The sequence below is a fragment of the Mus caroli genome, chromosome 18, assembly GCF_900094665.2.
Source record: "Mus caroli chromosome 18, CAROLI_EIJ_v1.1, whole genome shotgun sequence".
Classification (NCBI taxonomy): domain Eukaryota; kingdom Metazoa; phylum Chordata; class Mammalia; order Rodentia; family Muridae; genus Mus; species Mus caroli.
The window spans coordinates 59,117,832-59,141,357 of record NC_034587.1 but is presented as its reverse complement, the minus strand read 5'-3'; the positions used below and the strand labels follow the sequence as shown (position 1 = coordinate 59,141,357).

Here is a 23,526-nt window from a genome sequence, read left to right as displayed (position 1 = left end):
TGCCTCTGCCTCTGCCTCTGCCTCTGCCTCTGCCTCTGCCTCTGCCTCTGCCTCTGCCTCTGCCTCTGCCTCTGCCTCTGCCTCTCTGCCTCTCTGCCTCTGCCTCTGCCTCTGCCTCCCAAGTGCTGAGATTAAAGGTGTGTGCACCATGCCCAAACAAAACCTAGTCTGTTTACGAATATCATAGAAAAAAGGAACAAAAGGGAAAAATCAGGGACCTTAGTCTACAAAACAAAGCCTGGCCAGTGAGACATTGCATAACTTGACACGATCTTATTATTATTGCTTTGCTTCACGAAGATGTCAATTAATCTAGATTTAGTTGATTATTAAATCTAATTCAGCCAATTATCTGGGCTACTAAATCAATTTAAGAAAAAATAAATAACCAAACTGGTATTCCCAAGCCTGATCAAGGTAGCTACTTTGAAGGACACTGCTGTGGGGATTTCTTAAGGGTGTTCCTGGACTAAGAGTCTAGATCCCTGGCTGATTACAGGCATCTCTGAGGATACTAAGAGAAGACAGAGGAATAGTAGCTAGCTGACTTGAATAGAAAAGAAAGCAAAGGAGGACAGGACTGCCCCTAGGTATTATGGAGGAGAAGATTGGGTAAAAGGATGAATACAGAAAGGGGCAGAGATAAAGAGATCTGGGGAAGTCTAGAGAGGACATGGCTAGGCTTAGCCAGGCCATGAGATGAGAGAAGAGGAGGAGAGCAAGAGAGGAGCTGCTGATCAAGAGGGACAGCCTAGACCAAGAGACTGGCCCAGAGATGAAAAGGGCCAAAAAGGACTATGTAACCAAAATGGCTAGATTATATAAAGAAGAAAAGCTGGGAGAATGACAGCCCAGCCCCAGTGCTGGAGAGTTCTGGGTAGGGGTTGTCATATGCAAACCAGGAGGACTCTGTAACAAGTAGGGACTGAGAGATGCTGAGAGAACCTGGCAACCAGTATTGTCATCTTTGATATAATAGGCACCTCTGTTTGCCATTCATCCTGAGTTTGAGACCTACCAAGCTTTCTGATCAAAAATGAGGGAGAACTCCTGGAATATGAACCAGTCAAAGAGAAAACAAGCTATTTATGGGGCGAGGTTTCCTCAGGAGGTTGTGAGTCACAGGCAACTGCCTCTCCTATCTGAGATGTGCCAGGTCCAAAGGGAATTCCATTTCCCCAAATTCTAAAATACATAAGGGACAAAAGGCTAAAATATATGGTGTTTATTAGCATGTCAAAGTGAATGCTGGCCTCTAGGTTCCCTCAATACCCCACACTTTTACATACTTCAAAGACCATACTAGCTCATCAACCCTCCTTCCCTGCCCTAAGTCCTTCTAACTCATAGACTTATCTCCCCAGTTACTCTTTTTCCTTATAACCCTGCTATTTAGGCTCCCTTTGTCTTCCTCTCTCTGTTTCCCACCTCCTCTCTTCTCTTCTATTCTCTCCCTCTCGGTTCCACTCCCCTCTCTATTTCCTCTGGGCCTGCTTCTCTCATGGCCAGATCCAGTCTTCTAGCCAAGTTCAGTCTACTAATTTCTCTCTCTGCTCTAGACTCTTCCAGATGCCTCAGGGTGTTTCTCTCCCTCTCTCTCTCTGTCTCAGCTATAACAAATCTTTCCCCTTAACCATGTCACATTGTGGTCATGCCATCAGTCTGTATGTCATAGGCATTCTTACTCAAAGTAGGCTATTTGAGTTGCTAGCCTAGGGAAACAAAATATTGTTTGGGAAGGTCTCACTTAGCACAACAGCAAAAGCAAAGACTTAGTAACTCAGTCATGATAGTAGAGAACAAGACATAATAAGATAGTCATGGTAGTAGTAGTAGCAGTTGTTGAGGCAAAATGAGTAATGGTGGTTTCAGGGCTCAGGATGATGCCAGTATCTATAAATACAATAGTGGTATGTCATAGTGTGTCATTTACAGGTCTGAGCTCTGTATTCAAAACTAGTCAATTTGTATGGCGCCATGAAATACATGTAAGTAAGAATATTTTTCTTCACAACGCTATCATATGGAATAAACAAGAAAACACAAGTGAAAGATTAGCCCAAATCATGGTCTATCATACACTCAGTTCCTGATAATAATGGCAGAAGTAGGGGTGTGGTGGCAGCCCAGGCAAAGGAATCAATCCCACCAAGGGCTAAAAATAAAGGGCACAGTGACCTTGTCACCAGAGGTCCCAATGCCAACAAATAACTCCACAGGAGAGGCATTTCAGTGTCAACCAGAGAACTCATGTTCTGCTCATGTGCACCTCTTCAGCTTTAGAATCCATGGCTGCAATGGAGATTCAGTGTTTGCCTGGTGGTACCAGGTAGTCATTGGCATTAACAACCCATAGGCACGAACTTTTCTCTCCTGAGGCTTTTGATAAGGAGACGTTGCTTAGAGAGTTGAGAGGTGAAATGAAAGCCTTTTAAATCTTAGTTAAGTTCCTTTCACATTCTAACATGCTGGGCCGTGTGTCCACTTCTGGGTATATGATGCCAGGAAGGGTGCTTACTACTGGGCACATGAAGTTCAGCAGAGGAAGTACACATGTTAAATAAATAACTACAAACAACTTTGACAATTACAACTGGTATCGGGAGCTGACCCAGAGCTCTGGGGAGTCAGTTGGTGACGAATGAGTTCACATTGAGTATGAGTAGGGGGGTTGGCCGAGAAGATAGCCCATCATCAGACTGCTAGAGGAATGGTGGAGAGAGGGGGATGTAGTAGCCAGCAGAGTCAGAATTGAGATGATGAAGCATAACTAAGCAGAGACAGGAAGAATGGAAAGCAAGTGGCAGAGTTAAGGTTATGTAATATTAGGGGGAAAAATCGGAGCTAAATTAAGCTTGTCAAAAAAGGTTACTACTCTTTCCCCCACAGAGTAAAATCACATCAGTTCAGCATAATTGGATCGAAGCATGTCAAAATTAATCAAATATGAATTACAGATATTTAAAAAATATGACTAAGTGCTTAGATTTTTTTTGACTAGATGAGATATATTAAATAACTTTTCACTTCCCTACTCTTACTTAACAGCATCAGTGTTTCAACAGTTAAATAAGGCTCTTCTTTGTAAATACTAACTTTTTATGTTAGATAATGCAATTACATCATTCCCTCTTCTCTTCCCTCCATTCAACCCCTTCCAGGTACCCTGTTCCCTTACTCCCTTTTAAATTTGTGGCTACTTTTTCAATTGGGGTGTGTGTGTGTGTGTGTGTGTTTCTCAAGTTTGTGGATCATTGCCAAAGAGAAAAGTTGTAAGAGCCCAAGAATTAGGAAGTTGGCTGTGAGATTGTGTCTCCTAGAAAGGCAAGAAGCTACACACTTGAAGTCCAACTGATATTTCAGCCTAAACAGGAGCTGAATAAGGAGGACACTAACAGAAGTGCTAATGTGGAGCTCGGGGTGGGTAACAAGGCTTCAACCCTAGGCAAAGAACTGCAGGCAGCTTGGGAACGCTGCTCAGAGAGGGAGAAACGGTCCTTCCCAGGAGAAGTCCACCAAGTAGTTGTCACACACCAACATCGTCAGCTGTGACAACCTGAACAGAGTGAGGACCTTAGAAATTATTTCTTTTTCCTGAAGTGGATTAACCTTTCTTTATTTCTGCCTTTACTCACACCTGTGTGCTTAGGTTGAGAAGCCATTTCTGTGGCTTCAGACTGATTATCCGGAGAAGTGGGCTGAACACCCTAGAAAATCTTTCAGCTAGGCAGGGCTGACTAACTGCCATCCTTCTTTCTCAAACTAACTGACCCAACCCATGTACAGTATCAGCACAGAGTGGAGCCTGTCCTGTAGTGAAGAGGCTGAAGCCAAAGGTCTGCTACCACGTTCAGGCTAGCCTGGAATACAATGTTTCAAAAACTAGCGCACACACACACACACACACACACTCATACACACACACACACACACACACACCACACACACACACTCATACACACACACACACAACACACACTCATATACACACACACACAACACACACACTCATATACACACACAGACACACACACACATACACACACACACATTAAGAAAGCAACATGCTTCAAGTTACAAACTGAAATCAACCACAGTTTTCCTGATTCTCAAGATTCCTAGGGCAACTTTATTATTTTGTAAAAAAAACTTCTATCGATATGGCAATGACATATTTTAGTTCAGTCTCAGAGCAAACTATCAAAACACTCCCTTCAGGGTAGGGATATTCTCTACTAAGAAATTAAGATTTTTAAGATCTTAATTATGGTATCTCCCCCGGGGCCTAGCAAACACATAAGTGGATGCTCACAGTCAACTATTGGATGGATCTCAGGGCTCCTAATGGAGGAGCTAGAGAAAGTACCCAAGGAGCTAAAGGGATCTGCAACCCTATAGGTGGAACAACATTATGAACTAACCAGTACCCNNGAGCTCTTGACTCTAGNNGCATATGTATCAAAAGATGGCCTAGTCGGCCATCACTGGAAAGAGAGGCCNATTGGACTTGCAAACTTTATATGCCCCAGTACAGGGGAACGCCAGGGCCAAAAAGTGGGAGTGGGTGGGTAGGGGGGTGGGGGATAGGGTATGGGGGACTTTTGGGATAGCATTGGAAATGTAAATGAGGAAAATACCTAATTAAAAAAATTATGGTATCTCATCTAAAACTCGGTGCATTTTGCATTTCCCAAATATCTGTGCGATTTTAAACATGATAGTCTTTATGTTCATGAAACAATTATTTACTATGGAGAGTGCTCAATTTGATTTTTGCAACTGCATGGGACAGAAAGTGGAAATGAAGAATTTTACTTCTAGAATTACTTATCGACCTGCTATAGGTAGTTTGCTCTGATAAGCATTCATTAGGGGTTAGTAACTACAGAAGGGTCAGGATCCTAACTTTTATATATGCCCATAATTCTAAAAAAATAAATCAAAACAAAAAAAATTATAGTCATTGCAAGTTAGAGCAGGAAAGATCCCCGAAACCCCAGGAAGGAAATACCCCCATTCAAGAACAGTCTCATTGCTCTCAGTAACTGGAAAGCTACATTCATCTTCCAATAGCTGGAAACACCATCAGTCCCTTTAGGAATCAACTTTGATTCCATACAATTCATCACATAGCTTTGTGGCATCTAAATCTTGCTGGAAACATTTACTACTGGGATCCATAACAACACGACCAAGTCTCTATCGGATTTTTTTTTTAACCAAATGTGTCATTGGTTTCTCCATTTCAGTTGACTCCAATATCCTCAAGATTTCTGTTTACTAGAAAAGCAGATCTCTTAAGGTAGTTTCTGTTCACCAGAAACCTCCCTATCTTAATCTGTGCCAAAGGTCAATTCCCCTGGGCAAGGGTATCTTGTTCCAATCAATCTAAACAGCCACTCAAAGACACCATTCTCCTGACATACCCTCTGCTATCTTCCCCTCCATTTTTCTCCTCCTCTGCTGACCTGCATCCTGGGGTAAGGTCAGCCTTAGAAGTTTGACCCTTAATAAACCTTTCTTTCCACCCATGGAGTGCTCTAGTTTGGTGGCTTCATTCTATCATCACTTACAGCTGACTCAGTGGGTAAGAGCACTTGCCACCAAGCCTGATAACCTGAGATCAATTCCTGGGTCCCCGCATGATCGAAGAAAGAAAGACCTATTCCTCCAAGTTGTTATCTGACCTCCAAATGTGGCCATGACATACTTGGACGGACACACACACACACAAGTAAATAAAGAAGTAAAGAAAAAGAAAGAAAATAAATAAGTGTGATAAAAATCACTATGATGTCACGTATGTTTTCACACACTTTTTCTAGAAATAATTGTGTAAATGAGCAAGGGCGGTAGTTATGAAAAGAGAGAGACTGGAAAATGCCAGTCTCAGTTTTCACAAAGAGCACTTAGAGGGCTTACAATAACTACACACCTGTATCTATTATACTCGGTGGAACAATAGCACTGAGCCATCAAAGATGAGCACTTTGTATAGAAGTTTTCACAGGCTCTGAGCTGCATGAGGACATTATAAGCTAAAGAGCAAGAGAGTGGGCAGATGAGAAAGGGAGAGATTCCTTCTAAAGTTCTTTAGAAATGCAAATAGAACATGGCCTAAACATAACTAGCTGGCTGATAGAGTGCTAATCACCTACCAGGCATTTATTAGGAAATGTGTTCCAGTTCCTTACTTGAACAAAAAAAAAAGGGGGAGGGGTCTTAAACTGAACAAAACCCTATTTGTTAAATGTCACTAGAACTGAGTATCAAGGTGAAAACATATGTCATAATAGAGATCTGTAGGCAGAGAGATAGTTCTGACTACCGTTTCCCAAACTGAAGTGATAAGGTTCAAAAGCTCATGGGGCAGGCCAGTAGATCAACGACCCTCTGGCTACCTGCACCCTATGTAGAACCTTAACAGAGCAGTTCAAAAGGCTTCTTTCCAACAAGAGGGAACCGAGACTACTCAGGAAAGTTGCCCTGCCCCCCAAGTGCCAAAGAGAGTTTTAATCACTTCATAAAACCCTAGAAGCCAAACATGTCTACTAGGCCTTTGGTTTGGGAATCAAGTATAAAATGCCAAATGGTAGTCCTTCCGCAGCATAACTGGGGTGGCGAACTGTGAAGCTCTAAAGATTAGAGTCTGAGTTCAATCTCTGGAACCGGTGTGGTGGAAAGCGAGAAACAACTCCTAAACGTTGTCCTCTGACCTAAACACATGGCCGTGGGCTCATGTACACACACACACACACACACACACACACACACACTCTCTCTCTCTCTCTCTCTCTCTCTCTCACACACACACACACACACACACACACACAGATGCAATAACATTTCACAATGACTTTGCACATCTAGAAGTATACTTTTTCATCATCAAGCAAAGATGAGTGAAAACACTAACTTTGCTCTTTTTAGGAATGTGGCTGTGATGAAAATGAAGATAGATCCCTTTCAGGTTAGGGAGCATCATGTATAATTATGCAATATCTATTAATAAAGACCTTCCAGTATTTTCAGAAGTGAGTTTTTACAAGTCACCTGCTTCACAGTATGACTAAATCACAGCAAGCTGTTCGTATCAAATGTTCAAAGTATCAAGGACAAACAATTTTATATTTTGCTTTTATTCTCTGGGACCCTTTTTTTCAGGTTTAGCTATGGTTATGTAACATTTGAATCTAAATGTATATATACATTAGGAGGTAGTTTGTCTTTTAAGAATTGTATGTCATCTGAAGTAAGCAGTGGTTTGGAGAGAAAATACTTGGATTTTAGTCTTGGGTAAACCCCATGCTTACATGTGTGTGAAGTTTAAATCTTTAATTATTCCACATAACAGTTTGGAACATGTGGAGAGTATACACAATAACCAGACAAGCTTAGTTATAATTTCCAATTCATGATTCTTTCACAGTATTTTATTATTTTGTAATAAATGTGCATCTATGCCTATTTATGCACAAAGATATAATAGCATTGAACAACGCTTTGTGAGACACGGTGTCATACTTCGTTATGTTTCTTGATTCTCATAATATCTCATTCTTATAAAGAAGGGCAAAATAAGCTAACCTATTTGCAATATATGCAACTATTTGATGCAGACCATAATTTAATCCTATTATATACAGAGATAAGTTTTACTGGATAAAAGATGAGGATATTATAGATAATGTAACGTCTTTGGGAAAATCATGCATTGCCTCTCCTTTCCCAAGCTCTTTGCAGGAAGAGCATTTACGGAAGGTCATAAGAAACTATCCAGAAACATATTACTGGAATGTGGGATTCCAATTAAAGACTGAGAAGAGCTAGCAGGTTCTTTCAGAAGAATCTAGGGAGGGCTAAGACACCAAGAGACCAGGAGGCAGCTATGCAGTTGAGTGAAAGGCAGAGCAGAAGGATGATTGTGAGTGGTGATTTGAAGTGATGTGGATCTTTCTTATTTACAACACACTCCCATGCCTCAGACTCAGAGAACATCATGGAAGAGGAAGTAAAGGATTTTACGAGCCAGAGAACCAGATGTCTGCTGTGAGACCATGCCTTTTTCTCTGACAGGAAAGTTGCATCTGTGAAATCTCAACAATATGGCTGCCTAATCAAGACCCAAGTAATGACACCAGTTGATATGCCAACATGGATGGAGAAAATCTTGCAAAACCCCACTCCTAGGTGAAGAGCCATAGGCAATTAATGACTACTGAGAGAGGTAAAATAGGTTTTCCTGAGGGATAAGCCCTCCACTTGGTTACTTGGGTACCAAGTAGTCAGGCTTTAAAAGTATACACATATGCGGAACACTAAATGGACTCAGTGGGATATACTTCTGTATTTATTCATAAGTATGTAACAATGATAATTAAAGAAAATAGATCATGAATTTGAGTGGGAAACATGCAAGGGGCTGGAGGAAGGGACGAGGAGGGCAGTAATGATGTGAACACAGTAGACATGTATGAAACATTAAAGTTTAAAATAATTTTCTGTTTTGTCAGAATTAAAGTACACCCTGACAAGCATAAAGCTACTGGCTATTCAGCAGCTACAGTTTAAAATGCCCAAACTCATGGCTCGAGAAACTAAGTAATCCATTCAGGGACCTGCATCCAGTGACGGGGAAAGGCAAGACTTGAACCCATATGTGGATCGTTCCCAAGAACCACACCGCTCCTGCCGCTGTGGTACGCTGCTGGGTGTAGTTCTAAAGTAGAAGCATGAGAAACTGTGTGATGCTCCCTATATGTAGAGATGTGGAACTGAAGCTACAACCAATAAACTGACATGCACATTACTGCCCTGCTGGTGACCTGTGATGTATCTTGCTTGAGGCTCCCTGGGACCATATTAGGCGCAAAGACATTCAATGTAGGGTGAGTTTCAGCTCAAATTCGCTGTGCCCCTGATCTAATCAAAAGAATTAATGGGAAAATCATCACTTTGTCAGCTGGGCTGTAAAGTTGAGTATGATTACCATTTAAATCTCTAAAGCAACATAAAAATAACTCCTTTGAAACCATACCCACCCACATTCTCCTTACATGCTAATGAATGTCACAATTTCAGAGCCTGAGGAGAGATTTCCTGTAAAACATTTCCCAGCCTTAACATTGCCCCTGTTCCCAACTCCAATTGCCAGGTTACAAACAAAAATTAACCCTGGTTCCAAATTGCTAAGTCTCTAGGGAGGGCAATTTATATCTGTGAATTACTTCAAGACTCTGAAACAGTTAGCATTAAGAAATTCTACTTCATCCCCAGATTTTTGTCAAACCTAAGATGTATTGTCACCAGTGCTAATAATCCAGCCTCAAACCAGCATCTCTACTGAAACAACGGTTACCCTTTTTTCTTTTGTAAGTTTGAATTGTAATACATTCTTGTAGCTACACTAATACCTAAAGCCATGTTTTAAAGTAACCAATTGTGACATTGGACATGGGACATTATGGCAACTGGGCAACTAATTCAAACTCACCACTTACCTTTGTTACAGATTTTAATGAATGCCATGTTGTATGCAACAAGACATGTTTTTATATCAAGATTATGTGTTTTATTTCTAAAGTGTTTAACTTTTGGTCTTTCTAATTTTTTTAAAAAAAGTCAGTTTATGAAGATGTAGATGCATTATCATGAAAGCAAATGAAGCCAAAGAGACACAAAGAAGTTGGGAGATAAAATGTACAATAGAACCTGGACACTTCTACCCAGCCTTATTTTACTGAGTGTAAATTTGGTTCTCGGGATTTTAGAACCATAGCAAAAGAAGAGGACTGCTACCATTTATTATTTTTAACTGTATAAGATGCTTTGTTGCTTGCTAATATGAAACATTAAGAAGAGAATACTGAGCCATTTTGCATAGAAGAAACAGAATCCCAAATGAGGATGCTCTTATTGAAAAAGGAAGAAAGAAACACCAGAGACTTCAGGGGAAGCAGAGAGGGAACTTCAGAGAGCCCAGCAGGCAAGAAGATGAATCCAGGGTGGCAAGAAGCTACCAACACAAGGAAGCTAAATACAAAGGAAGACCGATCTTACACAGTTTGGGGTCTTTATCTTAAAGATTTCTTCTACCTACTCAATGCTGACTAAACCCTGTATTTTCTGGAACTAAATATCCATGGGAAAAAGTCATCAAAAGCAGATGCCTTTTGCCTGTAATAAGCAACAGGAAGAAAGGAATACAGATGTGGCTTGCTTGCAGGGTGACCTGAGGCAAGGAAACCATATATCAATGGAAGTGTATGCAGCTATATAAACAGTAAGTTCAGGCTGAAGTGGAAATTTCTGGTTTCTTTAACAACTCAATTGGGTCACATGTCTTTCTGGAAGATGTCTTGTGAGAGGTCACATGATGCTTTACTGAAAACAAACACTTGAGATGGTACATGACTTATATTTTTAGAAAAAAAAAAACCTATAAATAGAACCCCATGAACAGTGAGAGGATTCTCTTGCATTTCTACAGCATGCAACACTTCGTTGGTCTTCCCTGGTCTTTGTTGGCCTTCACTTCATAAAGAGAAATGTGCCAAAGAACTTCTAGTGGTATTCCGGCTGATTCTGGACACTTCCACGGACTTGCGCCTTGCTGTTTCTGCTGGATCATGCCACTGCTACTAAATTGTGTTTGGTGTTCACTGTTGAACTGGACAGCTGGCATTCTGTCAAAGAAGAGTGAATTTGCCCCAAGGAACTACCTCTAAACAGGCCCACAGTTCCCTTTTCCTATTAACTTTCTTTTCCCCTAACTCTGGTCGGTGGGGTAGAAGGGAGGTTGAAGCATTTAAGAACCCTGAATAAAGTAGGTTTTGAAAAATATAAGCCTTCTTCAAGCTGCCTCTGAAGTGAAGGAGCAAGCCTTTACAGATACATTGTGTAGCTTCCCTGCCTTACAGAGAAGAGAGAACCAGTGAGTTATTCTCCCCCAACAAAAAGAAGATCTGGGAAGAGCAGCTACTGCAAAATTAGAGATAACTGCTTCCCTTTCCTCCCACCCTCCCCAGAAAAGAACAGAGCCATCTACTCCAGAGCCCCCAAAAGAAACATAGGGGCCAACCCCCCTAGAATTCTGTGGGTGTCAGATTGTGTAGAAGAATCTGTCAGCCTGGCAGTTTACTGTGAAACGTGTGAGATGCTAGTTATCATAGAAAGAACTTATCTGAGCTCACTTCCCAAATAGGTCCAGACTCACTATGATGCTTCACCATGACTTGGGCTACCCTACCATCCTTGCTCTCAATGTAGGAGGAGGTGTTTGCATTGTAGTTTGTAGCCTATAAGGAAGGTCCGGTGTTTCTTTTCTTATTCTTCTAATGTACAAAGAATACGGCCCACTGGGTACCTCTTTGGGTTCTTCTACCATTCCTGACATCTTCGTCCATCTTTAAATGTGGCCCTCATTTTGGTCTTAACATTTTTAAGCTTCACAATAGCTGGTCCCAAATGACCTCTGATTATGTTGGTGAGGATTAGCTCCTGATGAGTCTAGCCAGGAACTCTGATGGATAGATAATAGTAAGGACTGAGCCATAGAAGCAAATTCAATAAAGATACATAAACAAACGCTGAAATGGTCAATAGAGTTTCACAAACTCTGTAAGACACTTTATTATAACTCAAAATTCAAGCAAAGATTTTTCTCTTCATGTTCTGGGAGAGTTTATTAGAGTTCCTCAGTCTTACAGCTCAAGAATGTGAAAATTATTTCTGAACTTTACAATATGTTTATTGTCTCACACTACGCTGTTTCCTCTGGGTGTTCATTGCTAAATTCTTTTTTCCAAGCCATATTTCTGTCTTTACCCAGACAGAAATGTCTTTAGCCAGACAGAAATGTCATGTCAGCTATCTGTCTAATTTTACACACACACACACACACACACACACAATATACTCATTGACAAAACAGTTATAGGAGAGTAGAAGACAGAAAAGTTTATGACCCTGAACATAATTGAAGAGGGATGATTTATAGTTCCTAGGGTTGCTTAAGTATTAACTTGTAGTGATACAAATCAACATTATGTCTCATGATGATTTCCTGCATCCAACAACACAAACACTCAACACCCAATTTACAGCAAGTTAAAATGTCACTGAAGGACTGCGATCTGGGAGAGGGCAGCATACATACCACTGTGGTGTGTGTGTGTGTGTCACATTAGTGAGCATATACATATTCACCACATATGCATATATGCATATGTTTATACACACATATATAACTAATCTTAATTTCTGCTACAGCTGCTAGACCATTGGTTGTTAAATCCCTATCCAAGCCAAGCCACTTCCTCTCCTAAAACTCTCTCTCTTCTACTTTCTCTCTTTCCTCTTTGTTCATTCCCTGTCCACAGAGCAATTAAAAGAATCTCTCTCTTGGTCAAGGAACTTAAGAGTTTTCAGTTCCCGCCTCATTATGTGTTTGCCTTGCATGTGAAGACAGCAATTCAAAAGAAGACCCTCTTGTCTCTTTTCTCAAAATGGTAAAATGTACTCTAGCTATACCTAGAATATTCTAGAACAGCATTAGTAGTATGGAGCCATTGTGATTGCTTCTAATAACTTATTAATAGGTATTTCTGGATTTCATTTTTCTTTACATAAACTCACTATCAAATCTGACTATTTATATGAAAAGGAATTTTATTTCACCTGATAAGTGATAAAATAATATTATCCCTCATGATAATAAAAAGTTGTTGTTATACAACCTAGATTTGTTGTGAATTACTGATGATAAATGCATCACAATTTGGCAAATGTGAGCCAAGATATCCTTTTTCGTTGTTGTTATGGACACTCAGAGGCTGTACCGATGAGGAAATGAATAGAAAGTCCATGACATTTGCCTGTTACTAATATTGTGGGTAGAGAGGGGGAGTGGTTAAGGATGAACATATGTTGGTAGGATCCAGTTAAAAAACGGACTGACAGAACAATCTACAGACAACATTCTGGGGTGTGATAACATCTTGAATCCCACATCATTTTCCCACAGTATCCCAGGAGAACCGCTAATGCTCACGTAATTGAATCATATTCCACCATTGAAAGCTAACACTGCTATAAATAAATGTCTAAAAGCTAGCAAGGTAGGGGATCATAATGCCTGAATTATCCACCCCCACCAAGAGGCACACTTTAACCAGATGACCCCATTTGATTCAATGTTTAGAACTTAAACACTGTTTTGCAACATTGTATCCCCAGGATTGCTCACTTTGGTTTTCTGGTTAACAAAATGAAAGCCTGGGTTTTCTGGTTTCCATTATTTTCTCTGCTTAAATAATCTCACAAGCTTTGAGAGGAAAGGAAAACACATGCCAGTAGGTTTTCAAATCTATGTGGAATGTTACAAGTGCAGCAAGTTATTTGCTATTGGGTGAATGACAAACTCTACAATGTCTTCTATTAAGAGTGTAAAATACTTTATTGATAAATAATACCTCTTTGTATCTACTGTACTAGGATGCAACACTATTTGAAATATGCATTGTACATTGATGGCTACATGATCAACAACTCTTTATTCAAAACTCATCACATGCCACCGATTTCAAATTTTATCCTCTGGTGGGATGATAGTACAACTTTGCCACTCAAATCAGACCAAGCTGGCATTCCTGTCAAGCCAGCTGTCATAGTTTGTATTACATCCAACCAGATCACAGACCCATGATTAATACCTAGAACATACTTTCTCATGGATCTCAAGTGAAAAAAAAAAAAGTGTCTCCTGTGATTTCACAGGGCATGTGACTTTGAGATGTCTTCCAACTACAGTTACCTGTGGAGAATCTTCAACCTCAAGGACTACAAAGGCAGACTACTTAAACTTCCTTAAATTCAACTTCCTCTGCACTGTTTTGTAAAGCCAAATAAATCAGAGCAAGTCTCTAGGTAAAGCCTCCCATCCCCAAGGTTTACAGAAAATTACAAGAACAACAACTACGTAGGTTAGTATAACTCCACACCGTATCCAAACATCTGGTATCCTATGACCATGATCTGATGCCCTGGCTGAAAACAAAGGTGGGCAAACTAGGACCTTCTAAACAAAACTACTTAGATTTACATCTGAAGTTTAGATACAAATAGATAATCTCCAATCTCATTGCTTCTGTTCAAATGCATAACTTTTCTTATTGCAGAAATGAATATGTATCTTTAAGTGGAATCTATTGGTTCATACAGATAGAAATTTTAACAGCTGGATTTTTAACATTTAGGCATAATAATAAAACACTAATAGCCAAGCAATATACCACACTCCTGGTTATATATGCAACAGCTAAAAAGAAATCCATTTTAGCTTTGCAATTCCACTACAACAGATTTGCAGAGGCTGTCTGTCACAAACTCCCACGTCCAGCAACACAAAGGCTCCAAAAACACAGCTTACCTCACATTAGCATCAAGTTTGTCCATTACAGGAAATGGGCATGAGGACGTTGGATTTCAGTGCCCACAGGATCCTGCAAGGGAAATGAGATATTAGGCAGGAAGGTAACACAGAAAAATAAAGGTCTTTGTTATAAGAAGAAAATGCCAAGTAAGGAATTTGCCTTCTACTAATTGGAATTTTTGTTTTGTAGAACTATGTAATAACCAATACTATATCAAAGAGATATCAAAGAGCTACTAGCACACTTAGGTTGGATGTGTGAGGCATGTTTTGCTGAGTGCCACAGAAAAATTCTGTTCCACTGATGATCTGGTACAAAAACACGCAGCTACTTTAATTCACTCTATGTTATTTGTTTCTCTTCATTTTCCCAGAAAGATGCTTTCTTTCTATGGTCTGCCTTAAGATGCTAGCTAGTGAAGACAGGCAACTCTACTGCTAGAAATAAAATAGTAATGGCCTAACATAGTATTGTTCAGGCTTTTTTTTTTTTCTCAAACAACACAAATTTAGTTGGGTATTTGAGAATCTAGTAAATACTTATTCTCTGCCCAGAAACAGAAAATGTGTGCAAGCAGATTAAAAAAAAAAAAAACTTCCTAGAGAATCCAGAAATCAAACCACTTCTATGTAAGTATGCACCCATCCATCCATCCATCCATCCATCCATCCATCCATCCATCCATATACCTACCTACCTATCTATCTTCCTACCTACCTACCTACCTACCTACCTACCTACCTACCTACCTATTACATAGCTTTCTACCTACCCTATCTATCTGTGCATTAGTGCAGGCTCCACATGCATGCATGTAAAGACCAGAGGTTGATATTTTAGAGCCCCCTCTATCACCTTGTTTCTTGGGAGTCTGTCTCTAATCTAGATGCTCACCAAGTCAGCTATGTTGGCTAGCAAGAAAACGTTTGGGATCCACCTGTCTCTGCCCTGACCCCAGCACAGAGCTTACAGACCAATTCTGGCCTTTACATGGGTGGCAAGGATCTACACACTTGTGCAGCACGCGCTTTTAGTGGCTGAGCATCTCCCTAGCCCCAGAGTCTAGGAATCTTGAACATAGGAACTCAGGACTTTAAAGCTTACTTAGGAATTCTAGGCTAAGTAGTCCTAGCATCCATCGAGAGAAAATTAAATTTCTAATTACTGGGAGTTCTTATATGTAGGCCTGAAGAAGCCCCTTACATGCCTTTCTTCATTACCCCTCACTTCACTTAACTGAGTTGGCTCTGTTAACCCACTGTGCAAAACAATCTTTAAGGCTTTCATCCCATTTCTTCCACCACATAGTCAGTTAGAGGATGCAGGGGCAGAGCCCAGCTGCCTCTCCAGGTTACTCTGGACAAGCTCCTTTTCCTTCCAGGCATCATCATTTACTTCTAAAGAATGGAAGAGATTATAGGAGAACATCTTGTGTTAGCTTCCAGCTCTGCTAGCATATAATCTGCTTGCAAAATCTCTTGAGTTCATTTATCCAAATAGGAGAACCACGAAACTCAAGCTGAGCCTTTAGATGCCTTGGTGAGCATTCAGGAAGAAACCGCTCAACCATAACAGGAGCCCCCTCACAATAAACCCCGAAGTGTGCATCATAACTTATCAGCCCATACACATGTGACCATGAGCATCTTTCCAAATCCAGCTTGATCCATGTCCACCGCTTACTGCCCACTTGCACATTAATGCTATTTCTCTTGAACATCACAAGTAGGCTCCACCCCCAGAGAACTTTGCTTTTTTCCCCCCTCTCCCTATATTCAATGAAAATTATTCTCTCACCTCAAATGTCACTTCCCCAGGAAATCTTCTCTCCATGCCTAAGATCTCAGACCCTATTTTCTGAGAATTTCTACCTTCCGTGTTGCGCTGTTTCATTCTGATACATGCATTTATTGTAGTCAATTATAGCCTTTTTGTTTATGTTATGTTTCTGTCGCTTCAATGTAAGCTTCAATAGAGCCATTATCTTGCCTCCTCTAATATCCTCAAAGCCTACAAACCTGCCCAGCTCATTGTAGTCTCTCTGTACATGTGCCAGTCAAATTAAGCAATTAATTTATTTTGCAAATGAGGAAATAGAGTTTTGGCATCCTGTAACTTTCTCACTGGGGTTTGGGGGGATCATTTTACACTAGCATCCTTGAGCACATTACAAGTAAAGAGGAGCCAAAGTCAGGGTAAAGAGATGATCAACATTTCAGGGCACACCTGCTCTTCCAGAGGACTTTTGTTCTGTTCCCAGCACCCACACACTAGCTGATAATTGTCTACAATGCTAGTAATCCTAAGAATCCAGTTACCTCTCTGGCTTCCACAGGCCCAGTCACACACAGAGTACATAGACATATCTGTAGGCAAATACTCATACATAAAATAAAAGCAATTTTTAAATGGGTGAGTCCTGCTAAATTTCATTTTAATTAGCTGCCATTAACCAAATAGCTATGAATGCCAGACAGTTTCTTCTCTTCCTTCCCTCTCTGAATCTTTATCCCATAGATGAGGAAACTTAGGGTCAGAGAGTTCGGTTCCCTTGCAAAGTTGCATAGCTAACACATGGCAAACCTGGGAACAGCTTGCACAGCTATGAATTCTGGAACTCAAGGTTTATCTGCATAGCCATATTGATGAGAATATATAAGTGCAGCTTCTCTGACATTTCTAGGAGACGTAGGAAAACTTCCTGTCCCTCTAGCCCTTAGGATCTTTCTGGCCTCTCTCCCTCAATGATCCCTGAGGGTGCAGTACCACTAATTCTCCACTCTACCCCTATCTCCAAGTCAAGGGTATAATAATGACATTTATGTGGCATTCTATTACGTAGTCTAGGAGAGAAGGAACTGTATTCTCCATACGAGTTTCATTCCAAGAAACACTTTGAGATTATTTCATTCAGACAAGGAGCCTAGTAAGTTTTGGGGGAAGATGAAGAGAAGGGACAGTGACTGTCTCAGTACTCTTTCAGGACCACAGCAAGCTCAGCCACTAGAATTACTCCAGCATTGTACATGTCATAAGAGAAAATGTCGGGAGCACAGAACACAGGGTCTGCAGAGCTTATTTTCTTTGATGGACGTAGTCACACACAACACTGTTCCTTACAGAGTAAAAGGGGGGAGAAGAAACTTTCATCTTTACAACCCTCCACATTGTGCTCACAGGAGCCCTCAGCTCTCTGGCTTTTAAGTTTTTACATGGCTATAGGGAATGAAAGCCCACAAGGTGAGCGTGCCTCAAAACCATCTGAAATACGGCTAGGAAACTGTTGTTAAAGGTTAACAGAGAGTGTGTGGCTGCATCTCTATTATAAGAAATATGCATATGGCACTCACCTGTAATGGTCTCCTCCTATTGGAACGGAAGATCGATGAAGTTTGGTATGTTGCCAACACCTGCCCAACTGGAGCTAAGTCATAACCTCAGCTTGCTTTGCTGGGCCCTGTTTGCTTTCTTTGGATATGGTTGCATGGATGGATATTCATGCATAACTATGCTCAGAGGGACCACATTTCTTTATAGAATATGCCTACATGGGTTGTATTTCTACATCAACGGTCATACTCAATATCTTTGTTTTGGACAAGTGTCAGGAATGAGTAAAACATTATGTATCTTAACAGCCAAATTAAGGCTGGGAGCCTGGCATGCTATCAGGAACACTGGAGAAAGGTGTTATGGGCTGTGTGTTCTCAGCCCTACCCTGCTACTGATTCACACTGTTTCTTGTAAGGAAGTCCGTTCATCCAAGAGCTCATTTTCCCCAGAAGTGGAATGGAAAGACAAAGATTACTAGGTGGGCTGAGCATGGAGGAAAAATGTCAAAGAATTACAAATTTCAAAAGTTAAAGGAAGCCCACATACCGCATCAAATATACTCCACCCATCTCGTAGGTAGAGCAAAGGAAACAAACAAACAAATCAACCAATAAGAGCGGGTACTTATAAGAGTTAACTGTCCAAATGTGTATTGTTAACCTCCTCACCTGAATGGCCCAGCCTGCCAGCAACCACAGCACCAATGTATGCAACCCCACCAGCATCACATAGCAGTCATGTACTCTATGCTTTCTGTAATTCTACCAGCCCCAACTCTCTTAAAGTGAAAAGTGTGCTTTAAAAAGAAAAAAAAAAAATACAGAATCATCTGAAAGTGCAATTGTGCAAAATCTCACTCAATAAGAAAATTTCTTCTCCCCAGCTATTTACCTGCACTTCCTTCCCAAGAAGACACTCGGAATTTGTAGGAAATTGTTTTCATCGTCTTTCAAGAACCTCTCTCAATTGATATATTCATTTTAGAAGTTTTCTCTCTTGTAAACGTCTCCTTCCAAAATCTATATTATTTGTTTATTTAAGCATTTAACTTTCAATGTACAGATACAACTGTATACAACAAAAATGGCCAAAAAAGCACCTATATTCCAAAAGCTGGATCTGCTAGGGTTGGCAGCCAAAATGCTACTTGAGCTAAGTCATCTAAGTCCTAAGTAACAGTCTCATTTTCTTAAGTATAAATCCACACAGGAGCCAATCCAGTCATTCTTAGGATATCAGTATAATGGTACACACGAGCATGCCCATGTGTGTATGAATGCAAAACACTCTTTAATATATATTTTTTTCAAAAACAACTAAAGGAAATATTCTTGGCTAAATAAAATGTTATTCAGTGGAAAGTTCAACATTGTTGCTAGAAACTGCTCCTTTAAACAGTGAAGACCACAGAAGAGGCGGACTTAGTCTACCTTGCAGGGAAAGTAATCGTTTATAGGAAAAAATGAAGAAGGGGAGTGGACTTCATGTCTGTTTCTAGCTAGAAACGGACCTAGAATGTGTGTAGAAAACAAACTTTTTACAAGGTGGAGATTCTGACCCTCAAAGTACATGTTAAGTATAGAAGGCTTTCCAGAGACAAACCAGGTCCAATTAAGGATGGATCTTAGCATTTCAGGATAAAAAAGAGATTGAGAGGAACATAAGACAGATTTTGTTATCACTTGATCAATATCTCCTTTGACCAGAGTCTATGAAGAGAAAGGTACACAATCAGCAGGCATCTGTTAAGCGAGCAGCATGACATCCTCATTAGAAAAGGAATTAGCCCCACATCTGGGGCGCCAGAGAGGAGGCATAGAGGTCTAGAGAGTGGTGTGAGGCTTGATGTTAGGTAGGTCCCTTGAATCACCAGAGCTTTCCATTTATTGACCTGTATGCCTTGGCAAGGGTCCACCTCAACAGAGGGAAAAAAAAAACAGACAAGAAAAAGGCATGAAAACTATCGGTCAGTCACATCTGAGGGGGAGGAAGCAAGTCAGAGATGATTGTGAATTTCTGATGAAATCCAAGCACGCAATGAGAACAGAAGAAAATAAGAGGCTGTTTATGGTAGGGCTCTGGTTTTCATGCATGAGAATCATCTTCAGGCTTCTTAAAACAAAATGCCCCCCCCTCAGGTCTCGAATCGAGTAGGTTTAGTGAGTCTGTATTTATGACAAATTCATAGGTGCTGTTGATGCTGCCCCTCCAGAGCTCTTCCTTTAGAACCAAGGGGGTGCGCTGGCCAGACATTGTTCTCCTACCACGTGAGAAAGAACATGATGATGGGAACCAGGTGACTCCTGGGCTGAGAGCTAAAACATTGTATGGTGGGAAACGAGTTCTGTTTTCATTTTCTACTTCATGTTTTTATTTTATAATTGTGTGTATGTGTATGTGTGTGTGTGTAGTACAGGTCCTCTCGGAGTCCAGAGACAGTATTGGATCTATCGGATCCCCTGGAGCTGGAGTGGTAAGCCACTGACATAAGTGGATCCTCTAGAAGAGCAGCAAACTCTCCTAACCACAAAGCCATCTCTTGAGCCTCTCATTTTCTATGTCAACCACTGCTCTTTATGTTGATGAGGACTCAGATGTGTGCTAATTTATCTTTGAGAATCTTCCTGCTATTTCAGGACACACACACACACACACACACACACTAAAAACTAAAAGATGGAGATATGTATTGGAGAGTTTGGAAGGAGGAATGGGAAGGGGTAAATAATGTAATTATATTATAACCTCGAAAAATAATTTCCTGGGGCTGGAGAGATGGCTCAGAGGTAAAGAGCACTGACTATTCTTCCAGAGGTCCTGAGTTCAATTCCCAGCAACCACATGGTAGCTCACAACCATCTATAATGAGATCTGGTGCCCTCTTCTGGCCTGGAGGCATACATTCAGGCAGAACACTGTATACATAATAACTCTTTAAAATAAATAAATAAATCATTGTTTAAAAAGTATCTCCTTGCTATTCACCAATCTTGTGTCCGTAGTCTTTAGCAAGAAACACAGCATTATCTTAGTTGGGTGCCCTTGAAGCAGATCTCAGTGTGAAGGTGAAGTGCACATAGTCTGGAAAGTGAAGGTACACTGGGAAAGAATGATGATTGTGTAAAATAAAAAAAAGGAGAAAAATAAAGAAAGAAAAGAGGGGAAGGGGAGGGGAAGGAAGAGAAGGAAAAAGGGAAATGAGAGGCAACCCATGAGAAATATGTTACTCAGACACTGAAACAAAACCCTACAGGGAAACCTTTGGAAACTGGAACATCATATGCCCCAGAGCTGGTTGAAAGAGTGGGTGGTAACTGGATCATCTGTACTCCCACACCTGTAATTGGTTGGCTAGAACTGGTCACAAGGATTCCCAGGCACCTCCAGATCATGATGTCTATGAACAAAGGGAATCTAGCAGGTTGAGGATCTGTCTCCACAAATGCTGCAGCGATGGCACTGCCTTCTATAGGAAGGCAGTGAGGGCACCAGCAGGAGTATAGGAATAGGGTAGACATTGCCTGCTGCTGCTATCTGGCTGTGCTCTGCCACACTTAGTGTGTGCCGTGCACTGTTCTTATGGTGCCTTCTATTTCTTAAACGTGCCATCGACTTCCACTTATGGTTTTGACTCTTTAAGGATACATTTATTTAAGGAAAATTAATTAACCTAAAGGAAAATGCTGTGCAGATAATTTTCCAGATGGTATGGGTGTTGGCAAGATTCACAAATGGACAGAACCGAGATGACTGGAATTTGATGCACATGAACAGAGTTGTTTGAAACAAGGGAGCAACATACTGTACCCTTCTGTAAAGGGTCACCTAGGTAGTTTGTTTTTTCAGAGCACAAAGACTCACTCCTAGCTATCAAACTCCGGAGGGTGTATGAAAGCAGCTACTGACATTGTAGAAATGAAATTGTATGGCTGTGCTCCAATAAGTCAACATGGAAATTTGAATTTCATAAAATTTTCACCTGACATATTCCTAACAATTTGAAATGTAAAGTGGTTCTTAGATTGCAGTTCACACACACACACACACACACACACACACACACACACACACACACACCAGAAACTCTGCCAACCCCTAATTCAAACTCCAGCCCTGAAACATGTTCTGATCCTCTCAGCTGCTTGTATGACCTTGGTAAATGACAACTCTCCCTACCCTGACAGTGTCATCCATATCATAGGGACAAGTATAATGTCAACCTCTCATGATTAATGCACAAATATACACTTAGACACTGGGTTCCCAGTGAATTCTGCAGTGTTAGCCCGTTTTCCTAACGTGGTGCGTGTCAATCATTGGAGACCACTTCCTCTTGGGACTCTTCAAAATGGAAGCAACACACCTGATGACATTGGCCTTCTATCCTGAGATGTGATTACAGAAACCATCTCTCTTGCCTGTAGGGAATCTAAGCACGAGAATGCTAACGTTTCTTTCACTGTTGGTGTCAGAGTCCCAAAAGTGGGAACAACAGAAGCCAATGTTTTCATTACACTTAAATTAAAGCTTTAAAGCTGGTGGTTCTCAAGTATGAAGGAACCTAGAAACTTCCAAAATCACATTATCAAATACCCTGGTGACTGCTCTCCTGCAGATGAATTGTGGGGGCAATTTAGGAAAGCTACACAAAGACCGTCTGTCCTGAAATCTTCCTCCTCATGGCCCAATGACCAAGAGTCCTAGATCCCAGGATTTGCTGAACATCTCAAGAGCAAGGGCTCTACAGCATTTTAACTCTTTTGCCCTGTCCTTCCATTGCTTCTGCAACTCCTGGACTAGAAGATGGTTTATTCAGAATCCCATATTTCAGATATAATATGCAAATGATCGCATCCAATTAAATTTGCCAATGCAATCTCCATGGGCAGAAGCTACTTACATTTTTTTTACCTGGAAATGCTTGAGCAGAATACCAACCTTTCCCTGATAAAATGTCACCAATAAAATGTCACCAATAAAATGTCACCTCTAAAATGTCTATACTCCCCTCCCAAAAGCATATCTTCTGACCCCCAAAAATGGGAAAATGAAGCTGTACCACCAGATTTCACAAAAGTGCATTTAATGAAGTAAAAAAAAAAAAAACGTTCTTAGTGGGCCTAGGACCAAACCTTTCTATGCGACATCTATTGTGTCTTCATACTACACTATGAGGCAGAACTACAATTATCTTCACTTCACAAGTGGATAAACTGAGACCTATACAATACAAATGGACGCCATCCAAAGCAACACTGGAACGTGGCTCTAAAGCCCATATCTTTACCTACTAGACCATCCCACAAAAGGATGAACAACTTACTGAATCCCAATCAACTTTCCCAGCTTAGCTTGACTTAGTACATGTGGACATCTTTAAACACCCACCCCTACCCCTTCAGCATCTCCTAGGATTTGAAAGAGAATGAATTTTATTTATTTTTTTATTTGGGTATTTATTTCATTTACATTTCCAATGCTACCCCAAAAGTCCCCCACACGCTCCCCCACCCACTCCCCTACCCACCCACTCCCACTTCTTGGCCCTGGCGTTCCCCTGTACTGAGGCAAATAAAGTTTGCACGACCAATGGGCCTCTCTTTACACTGATGGCCGACTAGGCCATCTTCTGCTACATATGCAGCTAGAGACATGAGCTCCGGGGGGGTATTGGTTAGTTCATATTGTTGTTCCACCTATAGGATTGCAGATCCCTTCAGCTCCTTGGGTACTTTCTCTAGCTCTTCCATTGGGGGCCCTG

General features: G+C 40.8%; 1 protein-coding gene across 2 annotated transcripts in view; it reads right to left on the bottom strand.

The window, feature by feature from the left end:
* The window catches only part of Htr4 (5-hydroxytryptamine receptor 4), a 169,787-nt gene that overhangs the window by 138,842 nt on the left and 7,419 nt on the right, over positions 1-23,526 (bottom strand). Inside the window, exons 1-2 of one of the 2 annotated variants that reach the window (XM_029471990.1) lie at positions 9,501-9,528; positions 5,936-6,038 (exon numbers count right to left, since the gene is read on the bottom strand). In XM_029471990.1, the coding sequence (XP_029327850.1) occupies positions 5,936-6,038; positions 9,501-9,528 (131 nt within the window). Of the gene's footprint in view, positions 1-5,935; positions 6,039-9,500; positions 9,529-14,428; positions 14,502-23,526 lie in introns of those variants that run through there. The other variant, XM_021150569.1, reaches the window with a different exon arrangement.